This window comes from Ursus arctos, unplaced genomic scaffold, assembly GCF_023065955.2.
Source record: "Ursus arctos isolate Adak ecotype North America unplaced genomic scaffold, UrsArc2.0 scaffold_13, whole genome shotgun sequence".
In the NCBI taxonomy this organism is placed as follows: Eukaryota; Metazoa; Chordata; class Mammalia; order Carnivora; family Ursidae; genus Ursus; species Ursus arctos.
The window spans coordinates 60,368,731-60,388,188 of NW_026622797.1; the positions used below are offsets into that span (position 1 = coordinate 60,368,731).

At 35.8% G+C, this 19,458-nt stretch overlaps 1 protein-coding gene across 3 annotated transcripts in view; it reads left to right on the forward strand.

Moving 5' to 3' along the window:
• Positions 1 to 19,458, forward strand: part of MMS22L (MMS22 like, DNA repair protein) — a 125,621-nt gene that overhangs the window by 88,321 nt on the left and 17,842 nt on the right. For all 3 annotated transcript variants that reach the window (XM_026511769.4, XM_057311174.1, XM_044388868.3), the window contains 6 exons: positions 1,986 to 2,136; positions 4,058 to 4,209; positions 5,050 to 5,192; positions 10,307 to 10,466; positions 14,917 to 15,086; positions 17,773 to 17,984. In XM_026511769.4, the coding sequence (XP_026367554.2) occupies positions 1,986 to 2,136; positions 4,058 to 4,209; positions 5,050 to 5,192; positions 10,307 to 10,466; positions 14,917 to 15,086; positions 17,773 to 17,984 (988 nt within the window). The remainder of the gene's footprint in view (positions 1 to 1,985; positions 2,137 to 4,057; positions 4,210 to 5,049; positions 5,193 to 10,306; positions 10,467 to 14,916; positions 15,087 to 17,772; positions 17,985 to 19,458) is intronic.

Below are 19,458 nucleotides of genomic sequence, written 5' to 3' on the forward strand. Positions count from 1 at the left end.
GTCATTGAATTTAGCAAGAAGGGAGGTCAGTGGTAACGTTGAAGAGGAGTTTTGTTATAGTGCTAGAAGCAAAGGCCCAGCTGAAGATGAGTCAAGAGAAAATGAACTGCAGACTGCAAATGTAGATAAATCTTTTTATCTCTAAGAGAAGTAGAAAAATGTGGATATAGCTAGAGGGAGGTGTGGGGTCAAAGAGATTTTTTTCTTTTTAATAGCAAAGGAGAAATTTCAGCATATTTATAATCCTGACAGGAATATGCTGGAGTGGGGGGAAAGAGTCTCTTGTGTTTTAATGCCCAAGAGAAATGGAATTCCTATGAAGGATTTGGTCTCAGATCATGTGTAGTAGCAGAAGAGAAGGCAGAGGATATGCCCAGGTGGAGGCGTCTGGGTAGATGTGGAAGGAGCTTGTGGGAGTTCTCTGCTGATGTTTCTCATTTCTCTGTGAAGTAGTAAGGCCATCAGCTGAAAGTGAGGATGGAAAGGAGGTACTGGCTGATGATGGAGAGAGAAAAGAAGGTATGCAGTAGTCCTCCAGGAGAATAAAAGTCTGAATGGACTGGAGAAATGTAGTAGGAATGCTGGCCAGCTCCAAGGTCCAACTTAACGTTTGTAGTTATAAATGTGAAGTGAGAATCGCCAGCCATTTATACTGGCGTAGGTGCGTGTGGAGAGAAGACCAAGAGTTGGAATGAAACAGATGCTTTTTTCCAGACAAGTACAACAAATCAAGTAAGAAGGGAGCTGACAGTATACACAAACGAGTTTAACAGTGGACCGTGCAGTCAAGCTGCCTAAAAAGGGAAAGAGGAGGCATGAAGGTAGTGAGGGACAGGGAAAAAGTTGTAGGATCAATGAATTGTATAGGTCCTGGTGGAATCAGATAGTTGTTGGGAGTTGGGTACCTAGAGCCAGAAAGTGGGGTCCTGGAAGTGGAAATTATGGGGAGAATGTGCTTATTGGTAATGGCAGAATCTCTCAGTATTAGCATGGGAGCGAATGGCTGAAATAGAATGGAAGATAGATTCACTGAGAAGGGGAGTTCAAGGAACTCAGAGGCCAGGATATTAGAAGAAAAGCCATCAAGGATTATGACAAGAGCGCCTCTAGAGAGGATGTTGTTAGTGAGCTACAGTCTTAAAGGAATGAGGGGAGGTGAACTAGGTAGCACAAGGTGAACGCTACAAGGAGAGTTAGTGGCTGGTATCTGATGACATGAGAGTCAAACCTGGAGGTTTTCAGGAGGAGGAAAGGGAGAATGCTCTAGAAGCATCCGTGGGACCAAGAAACAAGCTCTCCCGTCTATAGCTCAAATGTAGGAGAAGGGTGGGAGAATACACAGCCACCATTTGAGAGAGCTGCGTAGGAGCCAGTGCTTCATAAGCAATTTACTCACAAACATAAATTAATATAATGCAAATTAAGTTGGGGAATTCCCAGGAAATCACAAAATAAAGTATATTTGTTTAACGTGGTTAACTAAGGAATTCTAGTTCCTGGGCTTAGTGGGTCCTGAAGGAAGTGGAGTGCCACTGATTATAGGAGGTTGTTGTTTAATAGACGACTAGCCAGTGTCTAGGTAAGACTGAAGTCTTCTCTGTGGCAGATGGCAAGTACATTAGCTTGATTGGAGAAAAGGAGATGCTAGAAATACTTTTTTAAATGGGTTTTTTGAGTAAGAGAGGCACATGAGCAGAAACGTCAGGTGTAGAATTTGGAATTTGAGGAAACCATTATAGATTTGATCACGATAATGCTCAAATGGGTTATTCTAGACCCATTCTTGGAGATCTAAACGATCAGTACCGAAATTTCTTTGGCAACATGAATTTAATTTAGTTTTTGCTTTTTGTTAGTTCTGCATTTCTAAATGTGACATTTTATTATTGAGTGCTGAATTCTTTTTATCACTATTGATATAATTTGGGGAAGGGGAATAGTTTTAAAAAATTCTTCACCATAAATTTCTTTCATTTTAAATCTAGATTTTACTCTGCTTGCAATGGACATGCCCAGCACAGCTCCGTCAGATCTTCAGCCTCAGCCAGTTATATCAGTGATGCAACTTTTTGGTTGGGATGATATCATCTGGCCCCAAGTTGTAGCAAGATACTTAAGTCATTGCCTACAAAATAGGTAAGTGACTTGATTTCAGGTATGCACGTTAGGAGAAACTCATGATTGATCAGTACACTAGGAAAGTAAGAATTCACAAGTAAAAACTGATCTTATTACATAAATTCTCTCTCAGGTGGTTTTTTGCTTTTGGATGTATTAGTGTTTGACAGTGGCAGTATCCAGCTCAAAACAAAAAACAAAAAACAAAAAAAAATCTTGCTGCTTAAGCCCTTTTACAAAACTGTTTTTGTAGGACTGCCTTATTCCATCTGAAATGACCTTTCTATACTCACATTTGTGAAAGAAATTATGCAATTAATATTGCTGGTTCTGTAAGATACTAGTATATTATTGTATTTTTAGATTCAATGATAGCTTTCCCTTTCACAGTTAGATTTTTAAAGACTTGTCTCTTAACTTGTACAGTTATGAACAAGACACTTCATTACCCTGAACATTGGTTTCCTTATCTGTGTCTCCTGCTGTGTTACATAACAGATCTGAGGAACCCCAATAGAAAAAACACACCATAAAGTTAAAATAGAAATAGTGTAATCAGGAAGATTTGAAGAAGAATATCAAGATGAGGGAAAATAAAATGAATACTCAAACCTAAGAGACCCCCATAGCTTCTTTCCAAGCTGCCAGTCAGTGAGAAGGGGGATGCAGTTGGTGAGGTTGTTCTCATAAAAAAGCTCACCAAGCAGACGTTAAGTCACCTTCTCACTGGCTTTCAGTCCTAAAGTAAGGGAGTTCGACTTCAACTGGATTATTTTTAGAATCTCTTCTAGCTTGAGAATTCTGTAATAACAAACATTATTAGTATTTATTAAATACTTTTAAAACTATCTGCTGAAACTAATTTATTTGTTTAGTTGCTGAAACTAGTTTAAAAAATAATATTTGGCATATAATAACAGTTGAAGAAATTGATATGTAAAGATGTTTTAGGAAGGTTGTGTAGACAATACATGACGAACCTGCGTTCTGCACTATGTGCTTTTTGTGGCAATTTATGTTCAAAGTTTTTCAAAACAGCATTTTTTTAAAAGATTTTATTTATTTGAGAGACACAGCATGCAATAGAGAGCGTACAAGTTGGGGGAGGGGCAGAGGGAGAGGGAGAGCGGGGAACCCGACGTGGGACTCAGTCTCAGGACCGTGAGATCGTGACCTGAGCCAAAGGCAGACGCAACCTACTGAACCACCCAGGTGCCCCACAAAACATTATTTTTAGAGTTATGACTTATATGTATTATTTAACTTTTTGAATTTACCCAGCACTTTATAGTTAGCTTAAGACCACCCTCATCCTTTCTACCCCCTGATTATAAAATGGGTAGATAGCAGATTTAGCCAGGCCTTTGGCTTCATAGAAAGATTTTATTTTTCAGTTGTTACTTTGGAATTCTTTGATAATGACCGCCCATGGGTTGGGGTAGCAGGAAAGAAAGGAATGGGAATGGGATTGGTTAGAAGACCCACATAGAAATATACTTTGTCTTTAACTTTTTTCTTATATAAATGATCATGACTTCTGCTCTTTTTATTTTACTCTAACGGCCACAATTTTTTTTCTGCTTGCCACTTCATTATCATCTCACCTCGCTAGTTATTAGCCCCTTCCTTGATTTTCCCACTTCAACCTTATTCTCTCTTCCCTCTTTCCCTTGGCATAACCCTACACGTCTGCCACCAGTGGTAAAAGGAAAATTAAAAATTAGAAGATTATAGATGAAAGCAAGAATATGTAAAATTTCTCTTCGGGTATATCTGTAGTGTTTATTTTCAACAGTGCCTATCTGCATTAATATGTGTAAAATAAGGGAGGCCAATAAGTGGGGTATGTTAGAATGTGTTCCTTCGTTTCTTAATCTCTGTACTCAGGGAACATATTGTCAGGTTTTGGTTTTTAATATCCATCAACTTATTTTTACAGCATGTTATGTGAAGCACTTTCTCATACAGGCTGTGTATCTTTTCAAGCCTTAACTGTAAGATCATGGATTCGTTGCGTTTTGCAAATGTACATAAACAGCCTCTATGTGCCTGATGATTTGTTCATTGATATAAATCCTGGACAGGCCGTTGGTAAGTATCTCACACATTTTGCTTTCTAGATATCTCAGTATGTTTAAGATTTCCTGTTTTGTCACACAAATTAATAGAAAAAGGTACAAAATATATTTATAATAGTGTATAAAATATGCTTGTAATATATATAAATAGTAACTTATTTCCTTTTGCAGCCCGTTCCTTTTTCTTGATATTTTCCTGTTACCATATATGACAAATTTCTCTCCTGTAAAGATAAAAGAATTTGTTTCCTTAGAAGCCAGGAACAAAAACTTACTCTCTGGTGACAAGCTATTTTTTTACCTTAAAGAAACTGATCACACAAAAAAAGTAGAACTATAAAGTAAATAACCAGATATCACACTGTTAACACCATAAAAAGAAAAGTATCCAATTAATTCTCTCCCATTTTATATTAGATATTTTACCTCTCTTCTGCTTTACTATTATTAATCGCAGAGTGATACGTGTACTTTACATGTTTTTAAAATACCCATACAGCTTTGGTTGTCTATAGGATGTGCCTTTTCATAAAGCTGTTCTTTATGGCCGTTTATAAATCACACAAAGGCTAGACTGAAAAAAATGCTTCAAATTTACTTTGATATCTTATTGCATCATTTAGCTTTACATGAATAAGTTTTGGGGCTAGAACATACACAAGTGTATGTTTGTTTGGTTTTAAACAAAACCTTTCCTTAGAGACTTAACTGAAAATTTTTAATCATGGGAAATTTGAATTTTTAAAAAAAAAAAGGGTGTTATGAATGCTGCATTCCCTACTCTCATCCATATATATGTGTAATATAAATAGATATAATAAACATAAATATTATGTTATTTTTATCTTAACAGAAAAAGAGTACTTGGAACAGTTGGCTGAACTGACAAGGTTGCTATTTAAACTCTCAGAAGTAAAGAATATTTTCTCAAAGGCTCAAGTTGAATATTTATCCAGTCCAGAAGACCCTACAAAAGCACTTGTTCTATTTTTTGAGGTATTTTTCATTTATTAGTATAATTGTCCAAATCAGTTATGATTATTTTTTCACAAAAACTTGAAGTATTTATGAAGTTTTTCTGTAAAATGAATTATTTTAAATTGAATCATATTATTGTCTTCCTGCTATTATAAAATTCTGAAGGAATAAAAATGTGACTGTTTAGTACAATTCACTCTTAAGGACAGCAGAAGAATTACATTTAATGAAAAATAATGACTGAAGAATGCTACGTAATAGGGGCACCTGGATGATTCATTCCATTAAGTGGCCAGCTCGTGATTTCAGCTCAGGTCATGATCTCAGGGTCATGAGATCAAGGCCCACGTCAGACTCCACCCTCAGCAAGGAGTCTGCTTGAGATTCTTTCTCCCTCTCCCTCTGCCCACCCCCCATGCTCATGCTCGCTTTCTCTAAGGAAATAAATAAAATATTTAAATTTTTTAAAAAAGAATACTACATAATACCCTCACATTAAGGCTTCTGTCAATTGTAGGAATGTCTTATTGCTGAAATTGCTGGATAGCAATATTCTGCAGATACTTGAGAACTAGATTGCCTTGTACATGGTCCCATAATAGTTCCAACTTAATGTTTACCACCCTGTAGCAAACAGTAAATTTTACAGTAAGATTTTATTGCATTTAGCATAAGCACCAGCTGTTTCATATCATTATGGTTGGGGCTTTAAAATCCAATCCATTTGTTTCGTTTTGTCTCCATAAGAGTCCCTTTCAACATTTGACTTTTAATTATTAATTTTGCAGGAATTTCTGTTATGTGGTATTCTTTGCTTTACAGCCTTGTTGAAGTTGTTAACGTGTTTAGATTAGTGTTTTTGTAAGCTATTCACAATAAAAGTTGGTTTATTTTCCCTCAAAGTGTTTGGTATTAATGTCAATGAAAATAAATACAACCTATAGGCTCTTCCTATAAATGTGAATTCTTCCATTGGTTTCCATTAAGTTAAAAGTACAATTGTATGACAATTAGTGATATCATATTAATCCTAAAAATATTTAGTAATACTTTATGCAGCTATAAAATAGACATTTCTTTTAAGCCTTTTATTTAGTAGTTGATTGAATCTTAACCTGTACTTGAACACTTCTGCTAGGACCCATACTGGACCAGAAAGGGAGGTAGAAGTCATTTATTTCACTAATAGTTTTCAGAGACTCTACTAATTTAAGCCAGTTTAAATTAATTGTTCTTTCATCACTCAGTAAATAATAGTTGTTAGCTAAAAGCTAGATAGTATTATGCTAGGATTTCTTAAGGATTTGAAAAACCAAAAGAAGTAGCCTCTTGATCGTAGAGAACTTACTTGTCTGAGAATACAAGATAAGCACAGAGGTTAAAATAATAAGACAGTGTATGCTAAGTGCCAGTTAGTTGTTAGATCATTCAGTAGGTTAATAATTCAGAACATCTTGGTCTAAGAAGTTTGGATTTTCTCCTGTGAACAGTATGAAGGCTTTATAAATTTTTAAGTAGGTCTGATTTGATCAAGTGACTTTTTAAGAAAATTAGTAACAGTAGAGTAGATTAAAGGTGCAGAAGATCTGTTGGCCAGAAACAAGTTAGATTTAGAAGGAATTGAAAATTGAATCATGGGATTTTTGAAGGGATGTGAAATAAATACTGTGTTTAACCAGAAGAATGATGATACCTTAAGAAGAAATGGGAGCATCATGGTTTACGGTGAGGGAGAAGTAGGTGAGTTCAGTTTTAAACTGGTTTAGTTTGAGATTGTGTGAGGAGTCACCAAGATCATTCCCAAGTGCTATATGATTTGCTAGGAGGACTTAGACCTCAGCATATAGTTGTACTCACAACTATGACTTATTGCAATGGAAGAATCCAGAGCACAGTCAGCAAAGAAAAAAGGTACATAAGGTGAAGCCTGGAGACACTAGGTACGGCTTCCAGCGGTCCTCTCCCAGGAGCTGCACTGGACATGCTTAATTCTTCCAGAGAGGAATTGTGACAACACATCTGGAATGCTGTCTGCCAGAAAAACTCATTAGTGACTCAGAGCCTACGTTTTTTAATGGGGACTGGTCATGTAGGTCCTCTTTGCCTAGCACTTAGAAAATTCCAGACTCCCAGAATGGAGGCAGATATTCAGCATAAACTACATTGTTTCCACAAAGAGTTTTGGCTCAGTGAGCCATTCTTATCAGGAAATGGTAGGAAAAACCTAAGGCCCCATTTGCCAGCCAAGGGCCAGGCTTATAAGTAGGCCTTTTTAAAAATAGCAAGTCTAGGGCCTATTATGTTAACTCTTCCCTGCACAGAAATGATAGTATGGCATGTAAATAGTGAGAGAAATCCCTGAGATAGTCTGAGAAATACATGTCTTATAGTCTAAGGAAATGAAGGCTAAACACAAAAGAAATACTGAGATCTAGAACAGTGTGTAGATCTCAAAGGTGTTTCATAGACCTCTGGAGGTTACTAATACCTTTCCAGGAATTTTACAAGCTCAAAAGTGTATTGACATTTGCACAAATAGTGCAAAAACTTTAGCACAAATCAATACCATGGTCCAAGATTATATTATCATTTTTGCTGCCATGCAGTCATAGGGAAAAAAAGATCCAGTTTCATTTAAGAATATCTTTATGAAGCAGTAAAATTACTAATTTTACTGAATTTTGACCCTTGAGTACATGTCCTTTAATGTCCTGTGCATGACAATGGGAAATGTACTTAAAGCACGTCTGCTGCATATAAAGCGAGGTGGCTGACTATAAATAAACAGCACTTGTGTGATAATTTGAGTTACAAGCTGACCTGACTGCTTTTATCTTGAAATAACAACTAACACAGTATGGTTATTCAGACTTGGGTATCTGGCAGACATTTTCTCAGAAATGTATGAAATGAGTATCACTTCAAAAAAAAAAAAAATGACAGTGTTTGTTGCTAATGACATAATTTGAGCTTTTAAGAAAATTAGAATTTTGGAAAACTTGTATTTGCCATTATGTGCTTGAGAGCTTCATGATACTTAAAGACTTCTGATGACACTGGTGGTAGTATTAACAAATATAATTTTTTTAATGAATAATGAAATGTGTCCACATTGGGAAGATGTATAACTCAGTGAGCCAGAATTTTCCAAATGACCAAACGGGCTTTTTAAAAGTATGCATGGGTATTAATACATTCATTCAAAGAGCAAAATAGATCAGTGGTTTTTAATGTAGCCAGAGTACAGAACATTTGTTGACATGGTTTTGAATGCCATAATACAATTAACCTTTAAGAAATACCACTTGTCAAGTTTTGGTGTAATATCAGAGAGGAATTCCCACAGTTATCTGAAAAATCTATTAAAATACTTTTTTCTCTTCCAGTTACATATATGTGTGAGATTGAATTGTTTTCTTCTGCAACAGATTTTATGCAGAAACATCTAAGAGACTCTAGCTGTCTTCTATTCAGCCAGAAATTAAAGAGATTTGCAAAAATGTAAACATTATCACTAATTCTTATTTGTTTTGGAAAATAAAGCTGTTTTCCATAAAAAGATTTTACTCTGTTAACATATCATGCTTATTATTTTTAAAAGAACTAATAAATAATTTTAATGTTCTCTTTTCATTTCTTACATGGTAAATATCAACAGGTATAACCCAAATAATAAACACCCTAAGATCCTCAACTTTTAAGTGTATAAAAGGGAACTGAGAAGTTTGAGAACATCTGGTCTAGGAAAAGAAACATAGAGAACCAAGCGTAAAAAGCTAAATCGAAAAAAAGATTCATCAAGTCTATATTTTGTTGCTATTTTCATCATCCACCTCACAGTCAGTCACTCCAGGTCATAGATTCCTTATCTTTTCCTCCATTCTGTGTTTTATTATCAATATGACTAAATTTAATATCACCTTGAATAACTTATCCTAATCCCTCATTTCAGAGCTTCTCCCCAGGTCTTTGGGTGCTCTTCGCTCCTGCTCTACTTCATGACCCACCCCAATGACTAAACCTAAGTGATCCTGTGGCATCACTTGGATTATCTGAGAGCTCTTTGACTATCACCACTTGTGCCTCCAGCTCTCCAAGTGACCTCACATGACCTTCCACTTCCCTTTCTCCAAGTGCAGCATCCTCTCAAGGTCTCACTTCTTCCCTATCCACCTTAATTAGACCCCTTGGGGACCTCACTGCAGCTATACTCTTACCATCATCCCTCCAGTCTTCCATCTTGGTTCTTCTGGTTCTACCTGCAAACCTTCAACCGTGGATTGGTGCAACCACTTGCTTTCTCTTCTTTGTCTTACCTGCTGAGAGCTGCAGAAGCAAAATCACATAACTATGTATATTGGTGCTTATATATAGTTATATGTATATATACTCAGCCTTATAATTTAGGTCATTGAAATCCACTGTAAGTAAGTCTCCAATAATGGTTTGAAAACTTTACTTCTCTTCTCTAACCTCCCAACCCATCTCTAGCCAGTCTGCTCTTGATTCTTTTTGTGACTGCTCACCTCTTGCTTATTCTCACCTTTCTTTATTTTTTTTAATCTCCCTTGCTCTTCCCATTTCACCTTCTCTCACTGCCTCACCTCACATTTCTTCCTATCACCTGTCACCATTTTGCCATCTGTCCCCATTGTGCCTCATCATTTTTCCTCTGAGAAAAATTAACATCTAATTAATGGCTTATAAAGAAAATTCTGAGGGAAAAGATCAATTTATATCACACAACTGAACATTATAGAGGTCTTACATGTAAGAATTAAATATTACATACAAACCTCGTTTGTAGGTTTTCCTTATAGGAATTTGGGGATTGTAATTGCCAGTTGTATACTAGGATATTTGGAAGGCTTGACATGATTTGATAAAACTTCTTTTATATCGGTTCCATTGATTTTTTTTTATTCTTTTAACCTTTTATTTTAATTATAAAAGGTGAGACTTAATTCTTTCCACTGGCATTTTTTAACTGCTGTGAATATTTATTGGAAAGGTAAGGATGTACACTTAAGAACGTAGGGGGGTGTATGTGGAGAGAGAAATTTTCTTTATTTCTCGAAGTCAGTATTGTGTAAAACTTGGAAATCTAAATCATGTTTTTCCTTTTTTTATAGGCTGTTGGTATTACTTACGGGAATCTGCAGAAACTTTCTGATAAATCTGCCATGGTCACAAAGTCCTTAGAATACCTTGGTGAAATATTAAAATATATAAAACCTTATTTGGGAAAAAAAATTTGCAGTGCCGGGCTGCAACTGACTTATAGGATGATGGGTATGTACTTCTAACATTATTAAAACTTCCTTAGGTTGAACCTATAGTATCATGATAGATAGGAATATATTAATACACTGGCTAAATCACTGTTCTCCGTACAATCATAAGAATAATTTGAAAGACAACGATTTAGCTCATGGCTTTCTACTAGTGTAACCCTATCTTGCCCCACCTCCTTTCAGAACTCTTCTTGTTATGCTTGTGTTAATATTAAAATTAATTATGACCAAAACAGAAAATATCCTGATACCAGTTTGCTGTCAGTAGTCTGTTGTGAATCACTCACATTGTGAATACCTGGATAATTAAAATTGACTTTCTTTTTTTAATGCTTATCTGTGCTTTGTTAGAATTTAAAATATCAGGAAACCATCACTGCCTTCTATTTTTCTGGTCTGCTCCGTATGAAGGAAAAGAATTTATTACAGCACTAGAGATATTTATGCTTGAAATCTTGCTTCTCACAATACTATGTTTTCTCCTTTCAGAAAGAAATCTTTGTCTGTGCTTGTGCTATAACAACACAATTCATCCTTGAGGGAGTCAGTAATCTGAATACCTTTGTTCACTAAAGCCATGTTACTAACCAAAAATAGGAACTGGATAAAGGGAAATGAGAAGTATTTCCTTAGAAGTTTTTATACAGAATTTAAGGGGTTTTTTTTGCTCTTTTTAGTTTGTTGTTTGTTTTTTGTTTTTTGTTTTTTGTTTTTTTTTTTTTAATTTCTCTGTGGCCTAAACCTTATATCTGCTCCCTTTGATCTTGTGAACATCTGAATAAACCTGATTTGGGCTGTCTGAAACCTTTTATCTTTGTTGTGAAAGATAAAGGAGAATGCAAAAATGTGTAAATATGGATGATGTGGAATGCAGTGAAAGCTATAGTAGCAATACAATCTTCATTTTAGAGAAAAACATAAGTGATAATTTATTATAAATTTAACATAGTAAAATGTAGATGAGTAAGTATTTCGGCACTCAGCCGTATAATTTATTAGTCTCTGTAAGATTTTTGCCAAGCTAAATGTATGATTTCAGGATATATCTTTATTTTTACAAAATATATGATAGTCATAACTGCAAAATCATATTCAGATTGGTGATATGTAGACCCAGGATAAAGTTCTCCTTCGAAGAGTTGAGGACCTTCTTTGTTTTGTTACATGGTTGCGTTTTGACTTACTGGAAGGTAGATCTGTATTCTTTCCTTATGTCTAAATCTCAGAGACTGGGAATAGAATATATTTGTACAGTGTTCCTCATTTGTGCATTAAAAATTAAGAACAGATAATTTACTGTCTTCTGTATGTAAAAGGCTCAGAACAAAATGGAGGAGGAGCAAGTATAAACTTTTGGGGGTTCAGGCGTTCTTTAAGTGTGTGGGTTGGGGATATCATATTCACTTGAGGGCAAGAGTTAACCACAGAAACTGTGTTTTACACAGTTTACACAGTAAAACTGTGTTTTACTTATCTGGCCAGTTCCTAACTGAGGACACCTCTGCTGTCCACTTACAAGAGTGCTAGTGAAAGGTGCAAACTATTGATAAAATCACACTTAAGATTAAGACATCTGGGGTCTTAATTGTAACTCAGTAATTTCTGAGAAAAATTGATTCATGAGTAGTATCTTCAACTTTCTCTTTTTATCATTTTTTTGGTTTTTCTCTTTATATCTCTTACTTTTCCATCACATGTTTTTCTATTGGTCATTCTTCTCTCCTCATTCTTCCTTTGTCTTTGTAATTGAAATTCTACCCATGACCCTCAGTGCCCAATCCAGATATTCCACATTTTCCACACTCCCAGGTAGACTTGGTCTCCCTGATTATGCTTCATCTGTCCATCTCTTATGACATGTTTCATAGCTTGCCAGCTTTTATAATTATTTGTGTACTTGGCACACCCCTACTATATTTTAAATTCACTCATGATAGTGGCCATATCTTTTGAACTTTTTATTCCCATTGTCATGTTGTATTTTGAACAAATAAAAACATTTCCTGAGTTATATATTTGGCGCTGCATTGGAAATTGGGGATACATCAGTTGAAGAGCTTCACCAGTGTGGGAGATGGCATATACTAAATAAATGTTTCTGGAATATAATTATTTTATAAACCTAGCTGACAGTACATAATGTATCTTTTAATGTTCCTAAATGAGCAAAATTACTTTCTAACTATAAATACATTTTTAAATGCCTATTGTAATGATCCCAATCCTCTTTTTTTTTTAAGGCATAGTATATGCATAGAGTAGAAAATAAGTAAACGCATAAGAACTCTTAAATAGTGTAGCTCTCTTCCAGTTGTACAAGTATGTTCCCCACAATTTTTTTATATTTTCAGCATCATCAGTTACATAAATGATATGTTTGTAGCCAGGAAAAAGACAATTTTTTACAAAGCTACATTATGTATTTAAACCTTGCTCAAAGTTTTTTACTTAAAAATTTTTTTTCTCTGCATTTTTTTAAAAGTTTTATTTATTTGAGAGCAAGCACGAGAAAGAGAACACAAGCGGGGGACGGGCAGAGGGAGAGGGAGAAGCAGACTCCCTGCTGAGCAGAGATCCCAATATGGGGCTTGATCCCAGGACCCCAGGAAAGGGGTCTGAAAGCAGATGCCCAACCGACTGAGCCACCCAGACCCCCCTGTCTTTGCATTTTTAATACTACACATTTAAATGTTCCTTACTGAAACTTAAAAAAGCTGGAGTTCTGGGGGTGCCTGGGTGGCTCAGTCGGTTGAGCATCTGACTCTTAATTTTGGCTCAGGTCATGATCTCAGGGTCTTGGGATCAAGCCCCACGTCGGGCTCCAAGCTCAGCATGGAGTCTGCATGAGATTCTCTCTTCCTCTGCCCTCCCACCTCCATGCTTGCACCCGTGCTCACGCTCTCTCTTTCCTCTCAAATAAATAAATAAATCTTTAAAAAAAAAAAAAACTAGGGTTCTGATTTGGCAATAAAACAAATGGATTGCCTCTGCCTTCTGTGAACTTCTAAAACTTAAGATCTTCAGCAAAGTGTTTTAACCATTGCAGAAGATGAAATACAAGGGTAGATGATAGCATTTTTGGTTGGAAGGCCCTTGCTCTTTATAAGTCAATTCCTGTGTGACACCTAAGAGTGATATGAATCATTTCAAATGTCAGTGGTGATGGCAGTTCCCTTTACGGGTATATTAATGTTAGTTAGAATGTGAGTTCTTCTTACATTGCTGTCATTCACCAGTTTTCCACCTACTGGAAAAATGAGGAGCAAGCCAACGTTATTTAAAATACTGCTAAGTGAGCATTGTGTTTCTTTATGATTGATTATTGTATTTCCTTTTACAACAGAAGATTAATGTTGCTGTTTTCATGTTCTTAGAAGTGATTATTGGTTGGGCTTTTTTCTTTTAACATCAATATACTCTTGTATAAGCATATTTTTGTTTTCCTTCAGAGCTTGAATTTTAAACTTTTGTTTTATGGAAATGGCTTTGAATTTTATCATCTCCTCTGCTTTCTAAGATGGAATAAAATATAAAAGTTTATGCAGTTATGTACCACTGCGCCACTTGGGCAAGCGCTTAATGATCTCCTTTTAAATTTGTTTTTTCAGTAAAGACCTGAGTAGCAGAAATACACTCTAAATGGGAACAGGATATCTGCTCTTAATTACTTTACTAAACAAAGGGTGCTCATTTGCTTAGTTCCTCTCTCATCAAATGTAGCAACTGACTCCTAGCTTGAAGGAAATCATAATATATTTTGTGTAGTGAGGATGTCTGCTTCTTTTCTTTCAGAATCAAAATTTAAACTCACTGTGTATATTAAACAATTGAAAGTTATAAAAAGTGAAGTTCAGGGAGGTTAAGTGATTGCTTCAAGGAACAGCTAATCCTTTTTTCCTACTTTAACAATTAAATATAGTTATATCTTTTTGTGTTGCAAACTGGGTTAAGACGGCCTATAAAATTTTATGTAAGATAAAGGTATCAAAAAAGTAAATGTGGAGAAGTAGCATGATGAAGGCTAGGGAGAGGGAGCACACACATAAAAGCATAATGCATGGTCTTCCAGAGTTCTTAAAGTTGGGTTATAAATTTGCTTCTGAGTTTCCTAGCAGCCAAAGCAAAAAGAGAGATTGGATTAATTACAACATGTGATCTGTATATTCATGTAATGTGTAGCCAAATCACATGGTGTGTTTGAGTGTATATGTATTAAATGCCAGTTGCTTAGGAAATGTACGTTTTTTCTTAGCCCACAATTCTGAGAGAAATTTGTCTCTAGTGAAATATACGACGTGACATCAGTCTTTTGACTCCTAATACGTGTTTCTCTCTATTGCCTACTTTAACTTGGTCCTATGTGCTTTAAATATAAATTTTATGGTGGAATGGCAAAACTTCCTGTTTAGAAGGTAACCATACCTGCTGTTACTCCTCTTCTTTGTCAGGAATTCTTGTTAAATCATGGGCACAGATCTTTGCCACCTCTAAAGCGCAAAAACTACTCTTCCGGATCATAGATTGTTTACTGCTGCCACACACCGTGCTACAGCAGGAGAAGGAGCTGCCTGCACCTATGTTGACTGCAATTCAAAAGAGTCTTCCTCTGTATCTCCAGGTATAGTAAGTGTGGCTGCTTGCAAGTTTCAAAGAAAAAAAAAAAAAAAGAAACTTTGCCTTAAATCAATATCCTAACTGCAGATTTGAAAACCATCCATTGTCATCTCAATGTATGTGTGTACATGTGGCACTTCCATTGAACAAGCTTTAAATTCCTATTGTGTTTGGCTGTGAAAACAAGGATGGAAGAGGTAAAATCTCCCAAGAAGCAATTAAAGTTGAGACAGGAGGCTGACTAGCATAGACACAGTAGTGTGCTCCATATTTGCTTTCGAGGCCTCAGCTATCCACCAGCCAGACAGCAATAAAGAGATGTGAGGGAAGATACTGTAAAGGAGATGAGTTATAAAGGAGCAGAGTGGGTAAGAGTTGAAGGACCAGTCCTGTCAGAGGGAATAGAAGGTAAAAGGCATGAGCTTTAAGAAAGTGTGGCACGCTGGGGAAGAGCAAATAATTCTGTTGTGGTTGGACATTCATCTAGGAGGAGCCATATACTGGAAGGCTCAAAATGTGCTACACTAGGAAGTTTGGACTTGTTATTTTACGTGGGGATTTGAATGCGTTGTTGATGGATTTTTGATGGATTTTGAATAGGGGAGTGGGAATGACATATCATATTTACATTTTAGAAAGGTGATGCTGGTGGCAACATCTAAGATGGTTGGTGTGGGAGTTATGTTGGAGACTTGGAAGGCAGTGAGTAGTTCATTATCTGAAGGTTTTGAACAAATCCAGTGGGTATAGAACTCACACAGCAGACTGCAAAAACATTTAGGAGGTCTGATTAAAAATACTTGTGGAATGAATGCTGTGGAGCAACAGAAAGACATAGAATACTTCCTAGATTCCAGAGTGGCTGCTTATGCAGATAGTAGTGTTGCTAACTAACATGGGCAATTCTGGAGATGTTGGGATGAAGGTAATAATTGATTTCTGAACAGCTTTCATTTGAGATGCTGTGCATTATCTAGGTAGGCACTTGGAAATATTGATCTGTCATTCAGGGGAAAGCAGAGTTGGAAGCGTACTTTGTTAGTCATTAGTGTCTCATACTGAAGATAAGTGCTTCTTAATTTGGGGTTCAGCAAGGGAAGCTTGAGGAAGAAGGGGAGAACAGAATGTGATTAGGTAATAAGCAGTCTTTTCCAGAGATGGATTTTTTAAAACAGATTTTTACAGTTTCTAAGAAATTTTAAGTTGCCTTTTTAATTTTGTTTTGGTAATAACATAATAAAGCTTAGTGTTGTCTGCTGGCAGAAAGATAAAGTGTTGCCAATCAGGGAATGTGGGTGGGAAGGAATCTTGGGCAGTGGGAGAGTCTGAAAAGCGTGTTTTCTGTGGCCCTCTTAAGTCAAAATAGTACAACCAGAATTTGTATTAGGGGCATCTGGCTGGCTCAGTTGGTACAGCATGGGACTCCTGATCTCAAGGTTGTGAGTTCAAGCCCCATGTTGGGTGTGGAGCCCAATTTAAAAAAACAAAACAAAAAAAAAACTTATGAACTTTGTAAGTGGTTAATTGAAAAAATTGGTAAAGCAGAATTGACTTAGAGCTATACCTTTAATTTCTTAAAGGTACTCAGCTGTCGTCTTCAGAGTTTTCAGAACATATCCATGTATTACTTCATCATCTTCTAATAACGTGCTTGAAGAAACTGGGCAGAGGGGTGTTCATTGCTTTTTTTTTTTTCGCCTGTCATTGTTTGATAGTGTCTTAACAGCTCTATTACTTTTATCACAAATAATCTTTCATTTATAGCTAGAATAGAGAAACATTTCTAATTATTTCTCTAGGAAAACACGTTGCTAATCACGAAGTACCTAACTATAAATGACCTTTTAGCACAAATCATTCCTCTGATTTGTGATCGTGTTGGTGACTGTCTGTATTTAGTAACATTGGCAGAAAAAAATTTCTATTTCTCAGGGTATTGGTTTCATTGTTTGTAAGTATCAAATACTGTAATCCACATGAAGTATTTTGTTAACTTTGTTAATTTCTATACAAATGGAAGGGATTAAATCAACAGAACTCTTAACTTCTCTAAACCTCAGTTTCCCCAACTATAAAATCGGAGATGTGATAATACCAACTCAATGTTTTTTTGAGAAACTTTAATGGAATAAAGAATATAAAGCACATGGCACAGTGCCTGACATATGAAACTCTTAAAGTAGTCATTAATCAGAGTTGTACTCTTCTGTATTTCTCCTTCTGTCAATTTTTTTTTTTAATTTATCACATTTCTTACCATGGAAGATTTTTAGTATAAATGCTGTAGTGTCACTCAGATAAATGACAAGTACCTACATTAAAAAAAAAGACTTAAAAATGTATTTTATTACTTTGAAATTACACACAAATGTAGTTGATGAGTGTGGTGGTCACGTTCTCTGGGTATGAGAGGAAGAAGGAAGCTCCCTTTGTCTTCTTGCACTTCTCCCTGCTTCATCTGCATACACCCCGAAGGCACACACATTTGGTTAGATACCACCCCATAGGCGTCACCCAAGCTCAGCAACTCCCTGAGCCTCATATTAACATCATTTGTTGGTGTTGGGCCGTGTCTTTGTTGATTGTGGTTAAATTACACATTCTGACATGAATATTAATGCTAGGGACTAAATTAATAAGTTTCTCAATATATTTTTTTTAACTTTGCCTTTTTCTTTTTTCTCCTGTAGGGCATGTGTATCGTGTGTGGTCAGTCTCAAAATCCAAATGCCTATTTGAACCAGTTACTAGGGAGTGTTATTGAGCAGTACATTGGGAGGTTTCTTCCAGCTTCACCGCATGGTTCAGGTCTCGGACAACACCCTGTTTTGTTGGCATTGAGAAACTCCGCCGCTGTTCCACCGATCTCACCTCTAAAGAAATGCATCGTGCAAGTCATAAGGTACATCAAATATTAAAAACAAGTGGTATTTACAATGTATTAATCTTTCTTAAAAAGTAACAAAGCATCCCCAAAGTACTGGCAACCCTTAGATGCTGGTAGTTTAGAAACTTTTCTTTTCCCTGAGAAACACTGTCTTAAGAATTTACTAAAATGACTTTTGCTCATGGCAGCTGGGTCAGTGCTCTTTAAATTGCTTGTTTTCTCTTCGTAGCTATTATCTTCCTTGTATATGTCCTAAAGATACATATTTTCTCAGTTCTTATCAGAGAAACAGTAAGTGTATTTTCTATAGAAAACACACTATTTATATTTTTTAAAGAGAACTGAACTCAGTGAAAAAATGAATGCTAATATGAAAAAGGAAGCACTAAGAAGTCCTGTTTTGTTAGTTTCCTCTCTGTCTTAATAACTTCATTTTATTATTAGATGCATAAATGAAACCTCCTAGGTTTTCTGCTACCTTTTAACTGCAACAATAGAAGATTCAGTAATAGAAATTATTTTTTCTTTGTCTTCATGGAGTATTTCTCTTCATATGAAATTAGTTTTTAAACTTTAAGATGCTATGGTGATAGATAGGCATACCTTGTTTTATTGTACTTCACAGATACTGTTTTTTACAAATTGAAGGTTTGTGGCAGCCCTGCATCAAGCAAGTCTATTGACACCATTTTTCTGACATTATTTGTTCACTTCATGTGTCTGTATTATGTTTCGGTAGTTCTCACAATATTTCAAAATTTTTTGTTACTATTATATTGGTTATGGTGATCAGTGATTACAACTGCCTAAAAGCTCAGGTGGTGGTTAGCAGTTTTTAGCAATAAAGTATTTTTAAATTAAGTTATATACATTGTTTATTTAAGACATCACGCTGTGGCACACTTAATAGGATAAAATAGAATGTAAACATAGGTTTTATATGCACTGAGAAACCAAAAAATTCATTTCACTTGCTTTATTGTGACACTTGGTTTATTACAGTGATCTGCGAACAAACCCACAATATCTCTGGGCTGTGCCTGTATATTATTCTTACCTAGTATTTTTTTCTGTGTTTTTATGAGCCTCGATAGTCATTACAGAATTCCATATCTAAATCTTTTCCCTTCTGAACATTTTTGTGTTCCCAGTATTCTATTACTGAGTTTGGAAGTTTTATATTCCTTGTTGTCTCCCTTTTGCCATCTTTCGGCAAATGACTCCTTCTTTCTTTTCACGTCTCTCTTTTCTTATCACATTATACCTAGACGGTTGCAAGAGTCTCTTAACTGCTTTCACTGTGTCTAGTCTTTTCTTCCAGTTCAGCCTAAACAGTGCCCCCAGATTACTTTTCTTGAAAGTCCATTCCATTATGACCCTTCTCTACCCCCAAACCTTCATTTGCTCCTTTCTTGCCAATGGAATAAATTCCATATTCTTTAGCTCTTCGTGATCTGTCACTAAACTTTTCCAAGTGTAGAAGATATGC